Consider the following 21,803-nt stretch of genomic DNA (forward strand, 5'->3'; position numbering starts at 1 on the left):
ACTCGGTTTCTACAAAAATGTCTAATGGTAAGCATAGTTACAGTGAGTAGTACTTTAAAGCTAAGATGAGTTCAAATCCTTTTTGTGTAATTCCTTTTGCTCTGTTTCTACAAGGAAAGTGGTGGGCGGTATTTTCTTAAATATCCAAAAAAAATCTTTAATCTGTCTCGTAAGATAGTCAAATAGTCAACAACGTAGTAAAAATAGCATCTCCAAATCTTTATCCAAAAGGACTGAATGCCCAGAAAAAAGTTAGATTTTGGGCAAAATTTTCCACTTTGCAGGTTGTTATTGATGTCTATTTGTCGCAAATGTACTACATAAAGCGCTAATTTATAGTTGACATTCTTACACTATATTTATATATTTGATGTTATCATTAAATCTTTTGTCAACTAACTAAAACTAATCAATATTTTATTAAAAATTGAATTATTTAAGTGTAAAATGGATATTGAAATAATTTCCTTTGTTCCTAAAACGTCGATTTCTTTAAGGCATAGGATTATGATGAGTTAAAATAAGGGCAATTTTAATGCAATAAATATTAACGCCATATACCACGACCGTTTGGTCAGAAAAAAACAAAATTTGTTTTCATGGAAATTTGGATAATTATAAATGAATTATTTCTGTTAAATAAGATATTTTATTCCTTTTTCTAAATTGTTTTCCACATATTATCACTTAAATACATCAATAATTAATAAAATTAGTTAGCCTCCGACAATTGATTAATGACCCACTTAGTCATTGAGCGTCATTTTTTATGGAAAAATAAGTGGTAATATGTGGTAAAATATCAAAAAATATATTATAAAATCTTATTTTGATTTTAAATATCATTTGGCTTTATAAATAATAAATCAAAGTTTATTTGGTAAATTCGAGAATATAGCAACACGTAAAATGGAATTTATTTACAAAATTCAACCCTTTTTTTAGCGTTAAATTCTTTTATTCATTTGCCAGGGTAGGATAAAGATATTGAGATGTGGTTTTCACTGGGTTGTTGAACTCATATCGTGGCATTAATTTCTTTGTCAAAAGAATTGACTGATTGGGAAAGTAAGTGACCACAACCGCGTCACTCATAGCACTATTGAATATTGAAAAAAAACAGATTTGAATTTATCTCAACTTTAAAGTACATTAACTGTGGTTAACATTGAAAGCTTTTTAAGAAACCGAGTTTTAACATTCAACATAATAATGACGCCCCAGCCATTTGATACACTCGAAAATATAAGGTTGTTCGGAAAGTCATTTCGTTTTTTCCCGTCAGAGGACTTAATTACGTTTTTTCGAAACCAACTTCACACTTAAGCCGCATAACCATTATATGTCTTGAGGCTTGTGTGTGAAAAAGTTCTATTAATTCTACGCAGTAGTTTTTGGTTGTGCCCTTTTAAATGTGGAGAGCAATAAGCAGCATTTTCGTCATATTTTACTTTTTTACTTCAGAAAAGGTAAAAATGCTGTACAAGCGAGAAAAAAATTGACGGATGTGTATGGAGAAGGCGTGTTAACAGTACGCCAGTGCCAGAACTGGTTTGCAAAATTTCGATCCGGCAATTTTGATGTCGAAGATGCACCACGGTCTGGAAGGCCGGTCGAAGCTGACAAAGATGCGATAAAGGCATTAGTTGATGCAAATCGGCGAATAACCACACGAGAGATCGGTGAGAGATTAAATTTGTCGAATTCGACTGTTTATGGCCATTTGAAAGGCATGGGCTTAACCTCGAAGCTCGATGTGTGGGTGCCCCATGTCCTTACGGAGCGAAATTTGTGTCGTCGCGTTGACGTGTGTGATTCGCTCCTCAAACGTCAAGAAAATGATCTATTTTTGAAGCGGATTATTACTGGCGACGAAAAATGGGTTGTATACAACAATGTTAAACGCAAGAGGTCATGGAGCAGAAAAGTGAACCGGCTCAAAGCGTGTCAAAAGCCAACATTCACCAAAAAAGGTGATGCTCTCCGTTTGGTGGGATGTCAAAGGAATCTTTTTTTTGAGCTTTTGCCGGACAATACAACGATTAATTCAGAAGTCTATTGTCATCAACTGGACAAATTGAATGATTCACTTACAGAGAAGAGGCCCGCATTAATCAACAGGAAGGGTGTAGTGTTCCACCAGGATAATGCGAGACCTCACACAAGTTTGGTCACTCGCCAAAAACTTTTACAGCTTGAATATGACGTACTGCAACATCCACCATATTCTCCAGATCTGGCGCCTTCCGACTACCATTTGTTCCGGTCCCTGCAAAATTTTTTGGATGGCAAAACCTTTACCTCAAACGAAGATGTCAAAAACCACCTGAACCAGTTTTTTGCCAGCAAGGACCAAAACTTTTATGAGAGGGGAATTATGTTACTGCCAGAAAGATGGCAAAAGGTGTTGGACCAGAATAGCCAATATATAATTTAATAAAATATTTATTCATTATACGAAAACTGTCTTTCATGTTCCCCAAAAAAAACGAAATGACTTTCCGAACAACCAATAATTTCCAGCATTTTCTTCCTGCCGATTTACTTAATAATTTATTTAGTATACAGCTACAGTATTGCAGATTTTTTATACACCGCGGATTTAAAAGGCTAGTCACCCTCAGATAGCAGAGGGTTAATAAAGTCCGTCATATAATTTGGTATGCACCTATGCCGCATTTAATATGGCGACAAAATACGAAAACTCATGAATTGTAAAATGTTGTTAGCATTCGGAACGCTTAAATATTCCGATGAGCCGCAGTTCAGTCAGTCGTGTATACGTTCGTTTTTACGCTTCCACTACTATTGAGTTTTTCATTTAATTAAAAATACCCTCGCATTCTAGACGACGAACAATATCTGGTTGTGTCGAAGGGTAAACTTCGACATCAGATACGATATTTGCTTTAGGGTCGATAATAAGAATTCACAATACCCAAGACACCCTTAAAAGGCAAAGGCGAGTAAACAACGGCTGATAAGCATATTGTCAGTGTCAGTCAAAAACGATTTCGAACGCGATCATAATAGAAAGATTCGATTTCGGGCAACTCACACGGTCCAACGATGTGCTATGTGTTTAAACTATTATTGTTTGGCTTGTGTTATGGACAGTTCTTGTTCGATTCCGGAAGGGGTAAGTGTTTTTGTAACACGGTTTATTCATGGAAAAACATCGAAAAATAATGCGCTGTGACCAATCTACAAAGTTTTAGAGAGGAAATAGTACAGCCCCAAAAACTAACCTTGAAACTCTTTGTGTGGAAACGATATTTGTGTGGAATCTTTTTCAATGGACGAATTTTAAATTATGGTAATATTTCGAGTTCTGTTTCCGGTTTAATATATGCGAAAACCTTTCGCTATTACGACCTTGATCTATTTTAAATAGATCCATACACAGAAATATAACTCAAGTACCTATTGTTCCAGAGAAGATGCGGACAATTTCAATGGCCTCTTTTTGATTCACGTACGACTAAATTTCACTATGAGTGGTGCTGCCAAAGAAAGTTAAAATTATTACCTAGCATGTTTTTGGCGGGGTATAACTGATATTTTAATGTGCACAACAACATTACTATGAATTTTAAAATTCCTGCGACATTTAGATCATTTGAAGAGATGCCTCTACATCATCAATCAAACTACTCTGCCATAGACAAGATTTCAGATTTCAAAAGAGGAGAAACTTTTTAAAAAACTATCGAAAAGGTCTAACCGAAAACAAAAACGTCATTTAATTGAAATTCTCTATCCCGTCGCAGCATTCAATGCGAAAACGAGACTACACTGCTGCAACTTGGGCACGAACTATTCATCAAACGGGCGAAGCTGCAAAGTGTTCGAGACGCCAATCGCAGACGTTTCAAAAGAAGACCAACCGGCTTGTCTGAGCATCGTAGATTTCTGTTGTAAAAAACAGTTCAGGTAAAAACGATTTCCGGGACTCCCATTCAAATCCTCATTCGATTACAGGAACAAGACTAATCGGATTTTCCGGCAATCTACTCGAAAGGTCGAACCACCGTCGATGTGCAATTTTGAATGTAATAAATCGTTTTAAGTTTTCCGGGAATATTTTGTTAATACAAAATTCGCGAAGTCCGAAAACCCCGTGGAATTTTTTACTTCGAGTATCGAAAATATCGTCAAAACGAAACTAGATGTTTGTGCACTAGTGAGTAAATCGCTATAAATTTTCCGGGCGTTTTGCCAATTAACAGAATTTTCGCTTAAAATGTCGCAAAAATGGTCAAGGTGAAACTCACTGACCAAAACTAATAAAAAAAATGATTTATCAAGAAACGGTGTACCGGGAATCGTGAAAGAAAAAAAGAAAATTTGATTTCCGACCAAACGGAGTTTTTGTTTTTCCAGGTGTCGCAACTTTCGCTTTGAGAAATAATATTTTTATATATGCGTCAGTAATATAAGTGTTAATAGAAATTATTTTGATAATTTTGTAATATTATTTAGCTTGAGCTAGTCTGGTTATTTCTGGATAAATAATAATAACTATTTGACGTTTCGTTCTGAGCTTAACTCCAATTAAAAGCATAGCTTTTTAGTTAGCTAGAGTTTAATAAAAACTTCAGTACATAAAGTATATTTTAAAAAGGTGTTCAGCAATAAAAGCTCATTAGTTATGTAAAGCGTATACAGAGTGGCCCAACGAATACTTAATTCACTTTCATGGGGAATCATCATCATGGCTTAAAGGAAATAATTTTATTTTAACAGGCTAAAAATTAGGTATTATTAATCTATATTCTTTACAAAAAATTGTATAAAACATATATTATAAATATATACCCGTTATTAATAACGGGTCGAAGATCTGATGGATCAAGAAGTCAAGATCTCACATTTTCTCCTTTAATGACATCCTGGACTGCCGTTTATAGTTCTCTGGCGTCACATCGTCAATGACTCAATCAAACAGTAGCATAAGGTCTTTAATTTTGAATGTCGGGCTGTGTGTGTGTGTGTGTGTGTGTATCCTTTCAATTGCGCCCTTATAAATTCTATAGGATTTAGTTCGCAATGATGGGGCGGTGGAGGCAGGACAGTTAGACTGTGTTGCTTTGCTATATCTGTGATGGTACATTTCGTGTTATGTAAATTCGCTATAAGTAATTCAATTTTTTTTTGGTTAACTAGTCAATTATTCCCGATAGCTTGCATTATTCATAACTATGGGGCGTTTTTTTTTCGATGTATAGAACTTTAAGTTGCAATAAAACAACGATGGATTATCCGATTGACATGAATTTTATTTATCCGAAAGATAATCTTGTGGCATTACATTTTAAATATGATTTCTGACATATGACCGCCACGGCTGGCGCGGATGTAGTCAAATCTGGACGTCCAATTTTCGATGACTTTTTCCAACATTTGTGGCCGTATATCAGCAATAACACGGCGAATGTTGTCTTCCAAATGATCCAGCGTTTGTGGCTTATCCGCATAGACCAATGACTTTACATAGCCCCACAGAAAGTAGTCTAGGGGTGTTAAATCACAATCACAGGTCCAAAACGTGAAATTAGGCGGACACCAAACGTGTCTTTCAGTAAATTGATTGTGGCACGAGCTGTATGACATGTTACACCGTCTTGTTGAAATCACATCTCCTGTACATCATGGTTATTCAATTCAGGAATGAAAGAGTTAGTAATCATAGCTCTGTACCGATCACCATTGACTGTAACGTTCTGGCCATCATGGTTTTTCAAGAAGTACGGATCAATGATTCCACCAGCCCATAAAGCGCACCAAACAGTCAGTTTTTTTGAATGTGACGGTGATTCCACATACGCTTGAGGATTAGCTTCGCTCCAAATGCGGCAGTTTTGTTTGTTGACGTAGCCATTCAACCAGAAGTGCGCTTCATCGCTAAACAAAATTCGCTTATGAAAATCGGGAACAACGGCAATCTCGTTTTACTTGATGATCGTTTGGCTTCAATTCTTGCACGAGTTGGATTTTGTAAGCACGTAAACCAAGATCCTTCCCCAAAATCTTCCATAAAGTGGATGGACACAGATCCAATTCCTGTGCTCGATGGCGGATGGACTCATTCGGGTCTTCCTCAATGCTACGCTCCACAGCAGCAATAGCTTCTTCTGTACGCACCGTACGGCGTCTCTGGGGATGCGAGTAAACGTGGTGCGAAAACGTTCCATGGTTAATCGAATTAACTGCTCTGATGGACGATTGTCTCGACGATAGAATGGACGTAGTGCGCGATACGTATTCCGCACAGAACCATTATTTTCGAAATAAAATTGCACTATTTGCAAGCGTTGTTCAGGCGTGAGTCTATCCATGATGAATTGCCAAACCAAACTGAGAATAAATCACTTAACAACTGTTAAATCGGTCGCCATCTTCAACAGTAATGCCAACTTAAAGTTCCATACATCGAAAAAAAAAAACACCAATTACTATCGAATCAGTCGGAAGATAGTTTTCATTTAACCAAAAGAGTCCCTGGTAATAAAATCGTGGTTAGCAAACCTTCTTCTAAAAATCCCTCTTCGTTTCCAATATGGACGATTATCAGTCTATTCCATTTCATTATTACCCCATTATATTGCTGTTTTTTCACATGTGTGGTACTATATAATATTTATTAGTCCACATCTCACTAAGATATAATATTTTACTCTGCTCTCTTCAGTACTGCTTTATAATTCTTAAGTTTGTTTTTGACAAACAGCAAGGAATTTCATCGGAATGAAAAATATTTTTATTGCCTAAGTATACGTTCGCCCATGGTCGACACCGAAATTGAACGGAACTGGGAGGAATTTCCCATTCTATTACTCTACATTTTATTGAAATAGTTTATAATTTAATTTCTCCTAGTTTCGTGTGCATAGAATATTGATTATTTGAACTTAAATAATATTATTGTTATTATTGTCATTATTATTCATACCTCGTACACTTTGTATATCAGGATGTTTAATTAACGAGGGAAAATGAAATTTGCGATACTTAATTACGATTCAGCAGCGACGATGCAATAAATAATTCAATTAAATAAATAAATTCAATACAAACGAAGTTGTTTGCTTCTAAAACATTTTTTCTCAAAATCTGATTACCTTTTTGATAGACGGTGTAAGGAAACCTTATAAATCAGTATGAAAATGGTTTACTTTTCCTCACTCAATCAATTTTGCTGATCATTGCGAAACAACATTTACTTCTCCGTAATAAAAGTGCTCTATTAATATTATAATTAATACTATTATTCATATCTTGTACACCTTGTATATCCGGATGTTTAATTATCGAGCGAAAATGAAATTTGCAATACCTAATTACGATTCAGCAGCGATGATCCAATTTAACCAAATTGCCACGGCAACCTCCCGACGAACATTAAACCCGAACTTTATATCAGCAAATATACGTGACACATTTCACTCTGACCGGGTAATAATCGGGGCAAGGCATGTCAAGTTCCAGGAAATGCATTCTGCCGTTTACGCGACTACGATGATGGGCCAACAACGAAAATTAACATTCCTCTTTGTGACGGAATTGGAAAAATTATAAGCTCGCCCATTCGATGCACGAATTCGTCCGAGTATTAGAAAAACCTATTATCGATGACTGCAAACCTTCATAATTCGATTTCGCGCTAACCGACGTTGTGAAAATTCGCCTTGGCTTGTTAGAGAACTTATTATTTTTTTCCGTGGAACGGACGTTATTATATTGAAGACGCCTACCGAATTCATTTCAACAGTCCCAGGTTAACCAATTATATTTCGAATTACATTTAACCCCATCTTTCAACGAGACTAAATATAGAAACGCCATTGTACCGACGTATCTTTTTCTTCGAAATCTGCGAATTTCAAAAAGCCGCTGAAGGGTGTCGCCATTTCGCGGAAATTTTAATTCGGTTTTGTTGATAATGCAAAAATTTAATCCCGAAAATCCGTTTACGGTACAATTGAACTACATGCCTGGCATATAGAGTTCTCCGAACAATATACCGTTAACTTTGGTAAATTTTTATGAAGGTCTAACTACAGGAATACCTCGCTTGGGTTTCTCTTTGAAACACTCAATAAACACATTCGTAATTCTACATTGAGGTTCCAGATCCGTACTTTGGTACTTCGTGCATACAAAAACTTGTCTCTTATTGATGGTTTCGTGTAAAGTTTTAATTGTTAAAACAATATTCTTCTGATACGCAACATATATCAACCGTCTCACTTTTCCAGTATGGTGCATGTCAAATAGACTTTCTGAGCTTATCTTTCTTGGACACCATTCACAACTATATGACGTACTGTGGTATATGGTGTTTTAGTCATCTCGGGCGTTAATTTTATGGCTCCACTTGTCGATGTCGATTTCAGAAACATTTGGCAGCGACCGACAAATGTGTCCGAGTCGATTTGAATTTGACGGATGTTCACCATCAACGATTATTACGTCATCGACCACAATCTCAACTTTTTCGTCGTTGGACATAGCAAATAACTAACAGAATCGAATAATATTAGTATTTTTTTAACATAGATCAACAATAGGAAAATTCAACTTGAAATCGAGCTACCTCAAGTAGGAACTGTTTTAGGAAGATTTATAAAAAGCACACTAATATAACAGGTGAATCAAAGAAAATTTCCCTAGTCTTAAAATACAAAAGTCGGCACGCCACAATTCTTGTCGGCTAATATCTTAAATACGGCCCTGCCTTATGGTGCACGTGCTGAAAAAATGGCCAGTTCCGCTTTACAACAGGCAGGTATTAAATTCATTCTGATGTAAAAAACCATAAAAGGTTGTAAAAACGGTATATCGTTTGGAGAACTCTATCTATTTTCCATATATATATGATGATGATACTATATTCCGGGATATCATCCGTTCGCTCGTCGAACTCCGACTGGAATCCTGCAGATGTTTCGCCAAGATCTCACTTGACATGCTCGCGCTGTCATATATATATATATATATATATATATATATATATATATATATATATATATATATATATATATATATATATATATATATATAATACGTGAATATATATATATATATATATATATATATATATATATATATATATATATATATATAATACGTGAATATATATATATATATATATATATATATATATATATATATATATATATATATATATATATATATATATATATATATATATATATATATATATATATATATATATATATATATATATATATATATATATATATATATATACATCTTCTATAGCAAGTATAGAAGGAAGTATACGTCAAGCATAGGGATTAGTTCAACGACCTGCCTGGCCAGAGCGACGCAATATTGTTTGTTGCAAATATACATTATTATTATTATATTTTACCAAAAATACATTTATCTCTAATGAGAATTGATATTGCGTCGCTCTGGCCAGGCAGGTCGTTGAACTAATCCCTATGCTTGTATATTTGCAGAAAACAAAATAAATTGTTATATCTCAATTACACGATTCCAAATCATATTCGCAAAATGGAACTGGCAAATTAAATTCGATCAAAGTTCAGCCCTGAAACCATGAATATATATTATTGCAAATTACATGAAATAATTTTTTGATGAAACAACAGAAGTAGCACTCAAAACGAGTAACATAAAATCGGAGATTATTGGTAAAGGGAATGAAACATTTTTATACTGTATATAAGTTATATAAAAAATATCTCTCAAAATTTGAGCTTATTGCAAAGGAGGTGAGACATAACCATGAACCCTTAAGTTCAGATGATGAACATCAGTTTTTCATTTAACATTACTTGCTATGTTGGAGAGCATTGGGTATCTATGAAACTTTGAAAAATATATGAAAATATAGAATATAGGCAAGATTATTGTAACCTCTGAATCCTGTCTTTATCCATTTTACCAAAGCACGGGCCGTACCCACCATGACAAAAATTTTAAATTCGTATGCATTTGTTGATGGGTGGGTTAAGCCGAAGATATATATCAAAGCGCAACGCTAAATGCATGTTTTATACCACTAAAACATTATAAAACATATATTTTGAAGACGTGGATGGTAGCGATTTTTACTAGGTCAACCTCTGTAATTAATTTTTAGGTTGTTTCAATGTAACCTTGGCAAAGAAGAAGCGCGGAAGGGTACATGTGCGAAAAATGAAGGCGTCGTTAAGGTAAGAGCATTTAAAACGCCCTTCCTAGCAGACAGACGCTAAAGAATAAGGGTTAATTTGCGTTGCTAATGACGATGCGCTCGAGCACTCGGCAATGAATAAGATTTTACGCTCCCTTTTAGGAATGTTGCGATGCCTGCTCGCTCGGCATCGAAACCAAAAACGGCAAAGACCCTTGCGTGGACACTATCGGTCTGGGTTCACCTTACGGTGAAGCTTTCGTTAGTTGCTGCGAAGACGGCGAAATTGCATTTGGAATTACCACACCTACTACCACCCCTAAGATCCAAATTCTACCGACTTCCGATTTTGATAGCTTACCGAATTTACCGGGTCTATCCGAAGAGAACGTATGCGAGACTGACGAATATTGTGCCCAATTATGTGAACCAGTCGGAAGCACGTTCAAATGCGGTTGCTTCGATGGATACGAACTCATGAAAGACGGCGTGTCGTGTAAACCGGTTAAAAGAGCGAAAGGAAGTAGGCAAGTAGTTGAAAAAACCGGCGCAGTCGGTAGGATTCGACTAATTTTAACTTTCAGGTGTGAAAAAAACAATCCCTGCGATCACGACTGTATCGATACCGGCACATCTATCGAGTGCTCTTGTAGACCAGGCTACGAGCTGGCACAGGACAATCGAAGCTGTAAAGGTGCGTAGTTTAATTTTTGCTTTTCCTCGTTCAGATTAACTAACTAAAACGAAATAGTTTATCTGTATAGGAGGTGTTGTTTTAGTGTAACATTTTTATTATTTACATAATTCGCTGAAATTGTGTATGTGAAAAGATTAAAAAAAGATGCCCTGCCCTAAAACTTATTTAGTTTAATATAACCTTCACTTTGCATAATATTTTCTCTCTGTTATGAATTTTTGAGATATTTTTATTCTAATGAAATGAAGAAGAAGCACAAAAATTCACCTTAACGTTATTATTTTTAATTAATTATTTTAAGACAAAAGATAAATGTATATTCTACGTTTTTTTTTTTTAACAATATCAGAGGTATGTTTATGGGTCGAGCTTTCATAGAAATTCTACCTACAAAAAGGGGAAATAAGGTTCTTGGCCGATATTTTAAACCTTTGCTCTTTTTTATTTAAGAATCTTTTGTTATTGTCAGTTACTGTCAATTATTCATTAATTGTGAATTTTAACTTTTAATATAGTTAAGCTTTTGCTTAATGAAAAAAAAAGAATTAAGCTATTCAATTAAATTAAAAAAAACGCAAATTTGAGAACAATTCTGAGATATTACATACGTACAAAATGGACTTATTAGAAGTGATGGGGAAACAGACATTTGCAATAAAAATTTAACTTAAAGCCATGTATTATACAAACGGAGCGTAAAAATGAAAAATAGAATAATAAAAGTCCCCACGAATCTGTTACAAATTCTGTCCTAAATATCTTTTTCAGTTTTACAGTTCACAATTTTAATATTACCCGTTTCGAGTGTCAACGAGTTTAGTTTATCAATTAAAGTTCACATTTACGAGTTTTACGTTTATCTTGGCAATAATAGCGATTTAAGGTTATCGGTTTTATTTATATGCGATTTGATGAAGTGCGTTTTTAAAACCCATTCGCCGATTTTAATTGGAAATTCTAACCATAACGGGGTCGAGCGGTGTTATTTTCCATATTGTTTGTTATTTACGTGTATAATCTGTTATCAATGGCAGAATTGTTAGCAAAAAGGGGTGCCCGCTCTTTTTTTTTTTGTAATCCGCATTTAATTAATAATTTAATGAGCATCGTCGGGCGAGTGGTGTGGACAGGGCGAACAATCCTGGAAACGGGAGAACAAAATATTTGTAAAGCCCCAATCGGGGATTTGTTATTAATTTATTGTTCCGGTGCGATAAACAATGTTCGCGTTTATCCTGTTTGCGAATGCTTTAAAAATTGATAGAGTCGGACTAATAACGAACATTGAACCCTTACGCCGCGTACTAATCGCGTAAAACAGTTTTTAATGTTTTAAATTTTAAAAGGGTAATCTACGATAACCAAAACTGCAAAGAACATTTTTCGTTTTAACGATGCAAGTCAATATAATAATAAAAATAATAAAACAGTTTGTTAACACATTAGAAAAAAAACAATCAATAAATCAAACAAAACAAATAGCCGTGACTCCAGCTTCAGACAGGTGCTGTTGCAGTAAAAACAAATTGGAACAATAATAGTTCAACAATAATTGTAGATAGTGAGACAATACCGAGTATCACCGCTATTTTTATATATAGAAAATTCGGTTTTCGCGACAGTGTACTACTTTTTTTCAGAATTTTAAGATACAGAGCTAAATTCAAAATCCTGCATTTTCAGGTACCATTCTCAACTATCAGATAACTGACCGAAAATGTGAAAACTGTATCTTACAGAACTGACCCCATACAATTCAACCGTAATATTTGTCTCTTTTTACCTTTTCAAAAATGCGCTTTTTCTCAGAAACATGCAAATAAATGACAATTTTTCAAAATAAATGCTTATTTTAATAGAAGGTCATGACAAACAACAATAAACAATTGAAAGTCAGATATTGCTAACAAAGCCTTAAGTCTATTGGCTCAGTGGTGTTAACGAATTGATACGAAGTGGACTGTATATTTTTAACTATTTATATTAAAATTAAACACAAATTTTAGACCTCGGTCACTGTGTCTGGGTAAATTAATATCCAAACAAAATAGCAATGCTATTCGACACTTGAAAGTATCTAGTGTCAAAAACATATATAAAAAAACAGATTTTCATGCAAAGTTCCTTTTGTCATGATCAATAAAATGTCTCTCATTGGAAAAAAAGGTCATACATCACACAATTCATTTATAGAGCGTCTAAATACACCTGCACAAGTTTTCCCATCAACGACTCGTCTGATACCATCACTATCGGGATACAGCTTGGTAAATCTACCCAATTGCCATAGCAATGCAGGTACATTTTCTTTTATGAATCAATACAAAAGTGCCAATCTGTAGTACGTCGTTGAAGTTTTGCTTCCACTGGGTTGGGACTTGAAGTTCTGAGAGATAGTCTTTTTTCCACCGTTACCAAAATCTCTGCACAATACCTTGCATACGTTGAAACTTATCCATTCGATTGTCAGCAAGGTGAAAAACATCTGACTTTCTAATTAAAAAATGGTTCACGTGTGAGTGCGTTTAAATCGTTAGGATGGTGGGATGTTTAAATCAGCATTTCCAGGAATTCGTTTCAAATGGAATTTCGTACTTTTAATGCCCACCTCTCAGATACCTCTAAAAATTCGCGTTCGCAATCTTGTCGTGATTCTTAATCAAAAATTTTGACATTTCTTTCAGTTCGCGATTGGCACCAATAAAGTATCAGCAGTAATCAACTCCCACGTTCATGAAAACTGATTTCATTTATTCTTACGTTAAACAAATCACCTATCAAATAATCAGAATGTCACATATTAACCTTACAGCAAAATAACATAGTTTCTAATTACCTTTTGGAAAGCATTTCTAGCCGTTATGCACAATGCAAAATTCGTTTATGTTCTTCTCGCAAAATAAGCGCAGTTAATATGTGAGAAGCTGGGAAAATGATTTGGTGTTTTTTGTGACTATGGTGCTCTTGAAGCAACGCTGAGGGTATTGTGCCATTCCGTTCTATTCTGGGCCATGATTACGGTTTCATGAAGGCCATGGCCAATAAGATCCTTGGTTTGGTCTATCCATCTTTTGGGTGACCTTCCTCGCGGGCGTCTTCCTTCTACCTTTCCTTATATATAACAATATATATTAGCAAGCTTCGATTTATCGTTTTTGACAAATTTAGTTGAGTATTTAGTTCTTGAAGAACGAACTCATTCGTACGGTGGGCCCTCCAGGGTATCCGCAACAGCCCATTTTAAAGATCTATCCGCCTTGCATTACTCATCTTGATCGTCCAAGTTTCAGCTCCATAAGTGGCAATCGGGAACACAAGTGAATTCAACAATCTTAGTTTGCTGTTTTTAGTGAGTTCTTTGAGTATTCGCCACAGTTTTGTCCATTTTACCAAGTCAAAGGCCTTGGAGTAGTCGACAAAACAGTTATGTTATGTTAAATTCTCCGGCTTTCTATTATTAATGATTTGTAGGAGAATTTTACATGCATGGGTATTAATGCAATCATTCGGTAGTTATTTCAGTCTGCTGGATTACCCTTTTTATGCAGTGGCATATAAAGTGAGCCGCACCATTCCTCTGGCCAAGCTCCTCTCTTCCATGCTCGATTACATATAAAACGTAAAACATCAACTGCTGGCTGTCCTATTGACTTTAATATCTTTGAAGCTATGCCATTTATGCCTGGAACTTTAATGTTTTCGAGGCTCTTCCCGGCTTCATATTCAGTAAGTGTAGAATGGTTTACGATATTAAAGGGTTCATCTTCGTTGTAAAGTTTATTGCAGTATTTCCGCCAGACCTCAGCAATGCCATCCGGATCGGTAATCATTCTACCATTCTCGTCCAGTATAATATGTGTTCCTGTATAATATTTCCAGCAAACTGACAGTGTTACCAGATAACCAAGGTTTGGATTTTATCTCTGTGTTTCCAGGTGTACAGTTTTTTTTTGATATTTCATTTATCCAATCTCTAGTATCATTCAACATTTCTTGTGCATTATCTTTTTGTCTAAGCATTTCTACAGAGTTCAGTGCTGTCATTATTTTCTCAGTAGAGGGTATTGGGCACCTTGTCGTCTTGTTTAATTTCACTGCCCCTAGTTTGCGATGAAAGCTTGCCACTAAGAGTTTATGATCTGATCCACATTCCATGCCAGGTCTTGTTTTCACATTGGTGATAGAGGACCGCCATCTGCAGCTTATTAAGATGTAATCAATCAATTGAAGTTGAGAGTCGTCTAGGGTGGTATTTAAACATGGTGTTTGTGATAGTGAGATTGTTGTCTATTGCAAATTGAATGAGTCTCTCTCCTCGGGCATTTCTGTCTCCAAGCCCATACCTACACAAGATATTCTGTAAGATGCTGTTGTCTTGGTCTTTCCAACCTTTGCATTGAAATTACCAAGGATGATTAAGGGTTCTTTTTTTGGTATGGCTGAAACTAAATGCTCTATTTCCTGATAAATATCCTCTACTTGTTTGTCGTCTGCGTCAGTTGTTGGCATAGGATGAGATGAGATGGGTGTTATGGATGAGATGGATGAGATGGATGAGATGCATGTTAGTAGGCTTTGTACGGGCTTTAACATTCCGGTCGTTGATTGTTTGGTAGCTCTCCATGTATTTGGACATTCGTTTATTGATAGCTAGTCCATTTAGACTTACATTGTCTGAGAATGACACGAAAATCTGATGGTCATTAATTGTGAAATGTCCCTTATCTCTCCAGTGGGTTTCTGTCACACCACATATCTATTTCAGCCGCCATATTCAGCAATATTCAATTTGGATTTTTGGGGGAGCTTGATATTTTTTCCAGGAACTCTAGCTGCAGACAGAGCTTGGTCACCTACATCGCTCTGCTCGGTCACTAATTTCACTCAATCAAGCTTCAGTGGCTACTTGGATCGCATGGCACACGCATGCTATTACCTTTTAACATCATAAGTTTTCATAAGATATCCAGATGGGATCTTTAATGTGGTAGTCTTCCCGTGGCTTTCCACATCCGTATGCCGTTGATTACTTATTTGCAATTCATCCTCCTTTGAGGATGCCCTTACCGTTATCAGCTTCTCCACCCGTAACTGTTGACTGACAAGGGGGGATTACTTATACCGGTAATTATTCGGTCGACAGAGCCTCGTTGGTTGTCTAGCAGGGTGCACCACGTGCAGGCGAGGTTGTCAGTTGGGTCGACTTTCTCATTTTCATTGTCATTACCCCCTGTACGAAAGCGGATTTAAATTTAGGATTTTACTATTTTCATTTAAGGACCTTTTGTCTTAATATTCGTGTTTTTTTTTAAGCTTGAAGTTCTTAAAAAATCTGAAAATAGAAGCTAAAACTCTAATTATTTTAGTCAAGTTAGAAATTCGGTGTAATACAGTTTGGATCAAAATTAAACTTTCAATCAATCACAATATGCGATGCAATTATTTTTTGTTCTGGTATTTTTGAGTCAATTTCAGTTGTTGGAATATTCCGTTGGGAATTATTTTGCTTAAACCAATCAGGTCCGTACCACCGAATCCGAATGTTGAATGATTTTCGAACTAGCGGTCGGGGATAACAAGTCCGAGGGATTTTCATGCGTACTAACATGGTACCATTCGTATATTTTGGTTAGAGATTGAATTTCACTAACTCTATGGGCTTCGATTAATAAGTATAAATGGCGTTATTTTCATTGCAATAATAACAACTGATTATTGTGACCGATACTGCTGATCCATGCTAGTGTAGCTTCCACTGCTAGTCGATTTTGATTTTTCGTATCGAATTCATGTCTTTCATGCTTGGCAAGTCTTTTTTTTTCTCGTCCATCTGAATTTTCTGAGAAAAAGTTAATACTACTATATATTTTCGAAAAGGTTAAGAAATATAAAAGTTAAAGGCTATAAATAAACAGGGTGTTCAGTTAAAAAAATAGAGTCCGATAATTTTTTCACCTGGCCCTGTATACTAATTCCGAAGGAGGAATTGAGTTCAACGAGAAAAGCTATATAAGAGACAATTTTCACATTTTCGATAAGTTGTCTGCTACGAGGGGTGTCCGAAAATTCAATCTTTTCAATTTAGTTGAGTATTTTAAGACTTATGGAAATTTTGCTACCGGCATCTATATATCTACAAAAATAACGGATATATCACGCAAAAGTACCCAAAATGAGACACCCCGTCCATAACTGAACAATATGAGTAAGATGAGGACTAAAAGAAAAAATAATATAAGTAAGGGAAATAAAATATTGTTGATTAATGATCGAATATTTGTGTTCCTATATTGCTCATGCCTAACATATACTTCCATGTATATACATGGAGGTACAGTATATTATAGGAGATATAGATATAGAGGTATAATGGATATGGAATATATGGAAATAACTGGGCTGGCGTACAGAGTAGTTCAAATGTACCAACCTGCCTGCCACTGCCACTATTGATATTACTGTCCTTCAATTTACTTTTACATGTGTCGCATGTGTATGAAAATATAGAATTTTGCATTGTGTGTCAGTTTAATATCCGCACATTTTATTTAAAAGATAGACTACGCAAATAATCAACGGTTGGTTGGTTTGTTTGGTGACCCCCGTGATAAATTGCATTTCCATTTTCGTGATATCTTCTGAAGAAATTTAACGAACGGCAACACCGAGGAATCGCGAAGCACAATACAAAATCAACTTTCAAAGCACTGGGAAAAAAAGTGCCAAGGTCAAATTTACAATTCGTCAAGCCGAAACAATTCGCGCCACTCCGCAGCATACCGCGAATAGGGTGGAAACCATTCAAATCCGATCCTATTTAATTCATTACTTTATGTTTTATTTAGCACTGGTTCCCGACAGTTTTCGAGGAATACCCTCCGAGCCCGAGACCGTTATACAATTCCGGGTTCGAACTTTCCGAAATTTTAACCCTTATTGTTCGTTAACCAGCCTCCGACCGAGTTCGCATTTTGACGTCTGACGCGTCCTGTGCGTTTTGATTTTCGTTTTTCAGATATCGACGAATGCGCTTTGGGCATCCACGCCTGCAAACCGGACGAAGAATGCGGCAACGAAGAGGGGACGCATTTTTGCTACGTAAACGAACTTTTGAAGGAAGACGTATCGTTCCAGGGCAAATGTCCCACAGGGCTGAGATTTAACGCCGACAAATCTGTTTGCGACGGTATTTACCGCGAGATCCGAGTTACTACGAACATTACGTTACTTTTTTTACATCAAATAAATATCACTTCGCTTCACTTTCGTCCGTTTAATGTCAAACAAAAACTCATTCTTAATCGAGATTGCCCTGGCTTAGAAAGGTCAACTGATACGTATTAGTGTCCAACTCACATTGAACGCTTTAAAATAAATAGATACAACGGAAATACAAAAGGTGAATAGGTTTTAATAGCTAAGCGGTTATATATCTGATATTGTTTTGATTACTATGGAAAAAAGCCTATATCAATTAAAAACCAAGAGTCCACGACACCCATTTGCAAAAATTATTTTCCTGATAACTGAGAAATAAAATATATAGTTATTAATCAATTAATAATGACGATAGCAAAATTTTCGTTTTGAGCCCAATCCATGGTAGCTTTTGAATTTTCAAATTACACACCATATGTTTTTGCATTTTTTAATTCGGGAGATTATTCTTCACAGTATCAGACAATTTTTCCTAATAATTCTTGTATTTTTTTAATTTATTTAATTTTCAAAATTGTATCTATTGTTACTACTATTTATAATAATATTTATTTTATAATGTTTTTCCAAAATTTGAAAGCAAAATTATGAAAAACCGGTAAAAAATTACTTTGCAGGAAGGACATATCTATCAACTTTTTTACTATAACGAAGCGCTTTCAACAGTTTAAAATGTGACTTGCTAAAAGTCTCTCAAAACGTTAATCATTTCGCCTTGAAAATTGATCATAGAAGCCAAGACTCGAGTGATAGGGAACGATTTGTTTTCCCACTACACGAGCTTGTCGAGAGTTACATTCTACATTGCCCACATATCAAAAGCATATTAAATGGTCCTCCACTTGTGAATTGATTGTTTTTTATGATCACCTAAATAAGCAACAAGACAAAATCAGTAAGTAATAGTAAGAAAGTACAAATTGGTTTTAAAATATTGCAAAACATTGTATTATATTATACTATTTGCCATTCAGACAAGTGAGCAAAAGTTTCACTTAGAATTTTTCGTAAACAGTGCATAATGCGGTCATGCTTAGTAATGGAATGCTTAGGTATAATTTTCAAAATTGGTGAAAATGGGCCTATCTTACGTACACTAACCTAGTGACTCCAAGTGCAAGAAATATAGGATGTGTCGTTTAAAATTCCGAAAGTGAAATGAAATGAAATGAAAGTGAATCCATTGGGTTCACAGTGACGAAAAACTGCACGTTTAACCTAGATCGCCTTTGTATCACCCAGTGTAAATGATTCAATAGTCCTAATTATATTTCAGCAACTGATAATAATCATTTTATCATCATTAATGAAGAGAAATTGTTGAAAATCTACTTAAGAACAAATAAACGACTTGAAAGCTTTATACTTGGTTCTGTTTGGCAAAAACGTGTATTTTTATACTTATGAAATAAAAATCAAAAGACAGAAATAAACTTATGCACGTGTTCGCAGTAACTTGAAATGAGATCGCGCCTACAGTGTATCGAAATTCCTATCAATTTCGAGATGTGTAACATTCAATTGTCGGTTTATATTTTTCAGACGTTGACGAATGCGAAATCGAACTGATATGCCCCCCGCCGAAAGTTTGTAGGAATTCGGTAGGATCGTTTGCCTGCGAAGGTCCCGACTGTCCTTCGGGATTTTACTTCAAAGCGTCTATTGAATCGTGCGCAGGTAAATACGATTAACATTTTTTTATACAGGTATGCTGTATTTTGGGTGGACCATTGAGTTCAAACATCAACGATGCCAAACATCCGCGTATGATTTAAACTATGCTCTTAATGAGGGAGAGTTATAAATCATAATTGAATGGGGGGGTCTTCCATAGGCGTAAAGTCTGTTCAGAGATATAAGAAAGTGACTAACTGATACGAATTAAGGAAAGACCCGGGCAAGCTGTAAGAATGAAATATGGCCGAACAGGTCCGTACTTTGCTTAGAATTTAATTATTTGAGGCTTTGTTAAGAAAGATACTAAACAATATTCATTTATTTATGTATGTATTTATGTTTAAATCTAAAATGAAATTACAAATTATTTTTATTACCTACTTAAATTACTTAAAATTCTTCACATAATATATCAGTGTCACTATCGCTATCATCGCCTGTTCTAATTATGATTTGTTCTATATTATTTGCAATATGGATATACGATTGTTCTGATTTTTCTATATATTTAACAGAATTTTCCCAATTTTGTGGAGGGATGTTAAAAACTTCGGTTTCTATAAGTTTGAGGACATTGGAGTTAACACGGGGAAAAACATTGTTACGACGAATGGCAGATTTCAGTTGGTGCCAAACATGTTCAATGGGATTAAATATACAGTAGTAAGGTGGAAGAATTAAAACTGTATGCCCTCTATTTTTTGCACAATTATCACAGAGGTATTCCTTTGTAGGTTCAAGCTTTGTAGAACCTCAATTAATTGCATTTTGGTATAATCTTCGTGAAAATAAATGTCGTTATTATACATGTAGTTTTGGATTGTTGCTTTTGTGTCACATGAGGAAGGGATTTTAGTCAAGTGTCTACTGTGAAAACTTGCATTGTCCATTACAATGACGTTATTAGGAGGAATGTTTGGAACTAGTTTATTTTAAACCAACTTTCAAATAAATCAGCGGTGGTGTCTTCATGGTAATCCAGAGAAGAATCTTTAATATTTTTCGCAGACAGAGAAAGTGCATTTGGAATCCAACCATCTTTAGAGCCAGCATGCAAAATAGTTATTCTTTTACCCCTTTTTGATGGCGCGTTTTTTTTACACTTATCAGTAGAGTCAACCCAAACCTTTTCCGGGGTATCATAAGTGTCGAACCAGGTTTCATCCAAGTAAATAATTGGCCTTTGGTGTTCTCTGTAATTTTTTCTAGATATTCCAGTCGCCATTTTTGAATTCTAAAATATTCCATTAAAACTTGCCTTTTGTCAATTTTTTTAAATCTAAAACCCATGTGTTGCAGCAGCATTACTTCTTTTTTTCCTCGCTCTAAAGATGCTTGCTTGCTGGCACCACGTTCAATGAGAGTCAAATAAACATTGTTTATAACTTCCTTAGTCTCAATAGAATAGTGTTTTCTACATTTGAAACGGAAGAAGAAATGTGGGAAGCTGATAACATGCTAGAGAATACTGCAGAGCCCCTTATTATTTCTCTTGACTCCAACGATGATGGAGAATATGATGATCAAAAATTTACAAATGAAGTTGTATTTAAAAAAAAAATAATATAACTTACTTTCAATATTAATTAATATTTCATTATCAGCGAATCTCCATTCAACTTGAGTGGGTCTTAAAAACGAAAATATGTAATTTTGAAAAAGTCATCATTACAATTTATCTGAATTTTACGTTATAACGATTAGTGATCGCTGTTGTGAAAGTTTCCATTTTATAACTCTCTCGCATTAAGGCACAGAGCATAACTGTCTGCACTTTAGAACTCAGATTCAAAGCGTCGTACTCACTTCGTTATAGATATAGATGAGTGTATTACGGGGGACAACGATTGCAATAAAGATTCGCAGATCTGTTTGAACACAAAAGGCAACTATACGTGCGTGGACAAGGCGTCGAGGAAAGCGTGTCCACCGGGATTCAAGAAAAATGATACTACTTACGTTTGCGAAGGTAACGAATGGACACCAAAATAATAGCTATTACGAATGAAAACTTAACCCGAAAAAAAACTACCGTTTTATATA

General features: G+C 35.3%; 1 protein-coding gene across 1 annotated transcript in view; it reads left to right on the forward strand.

Annotated features, from left to right (window-relative positions):
- The first annotated feature begins 2,719 nt into the window (after positions 1 to 2,719).
- LOC132708530 (fibulin-1-like) overlaps positions 2,720 to 21,803 on the forward strand; it is a 31,219-nt gene continuing 12,135 nt past the window's right edge. The window contains exons 1-9 of the mRNA XM_060680878.1: positions 2,720 to 2,783; positions 2,849 to 2,878; positions 3,771 to 3,933; positions 10,136 to 10,208; positions 10,331 to 10,695; positions 10,753 to 10,862; positions 17,881 to 18,051; positions 19,626 to 19,760; positions 21,577 to 21,729. Of these exons, the coding sequence (XP_060536861.1) occupies positions 2,720 to 2,783; positions 2,849 to 2,878; positions 3,771 to 3,933; positions 10,136 to 10,208; positions 10,331 to 10,695; positions 10,753 to 10,862; positions 17,881 to 18,051; positions 19,626 to 19,760; positions 21,577 to 21,729 (1,264 nt within the window). The remainder of the gene's footprint in view (positions 2,784 to 2,848; positions 2,879 to 3,770; positions 3,934 to 10,135; positions 10,209 to 10,330; positions 10,696 to 10,752; positions 10,863 to 17,880; positions 18,052 to 19,625; positions 19,761 to 21,576; positions 21,730 to 21,803) is intronic.

Source organism: Cylas formicarius, unplaced genomic scaffold, assembly GCF_029955315.1.
Source record: "Cylas formicarius isolate icCylForm1 unplaced genomic scaffold, icCylForm1.1 PGA_scaffold_12__32_contigs__length_19106922, whole genome shotgun sequence".
In the NCBI taxonomy this organism is placed as follows: domain Eukaryota; kingdom Metazoa; phylum Arthropoda; class Insecta; order Coleoptera; family Brentidae; genus Cylas; species Cylas formicarius.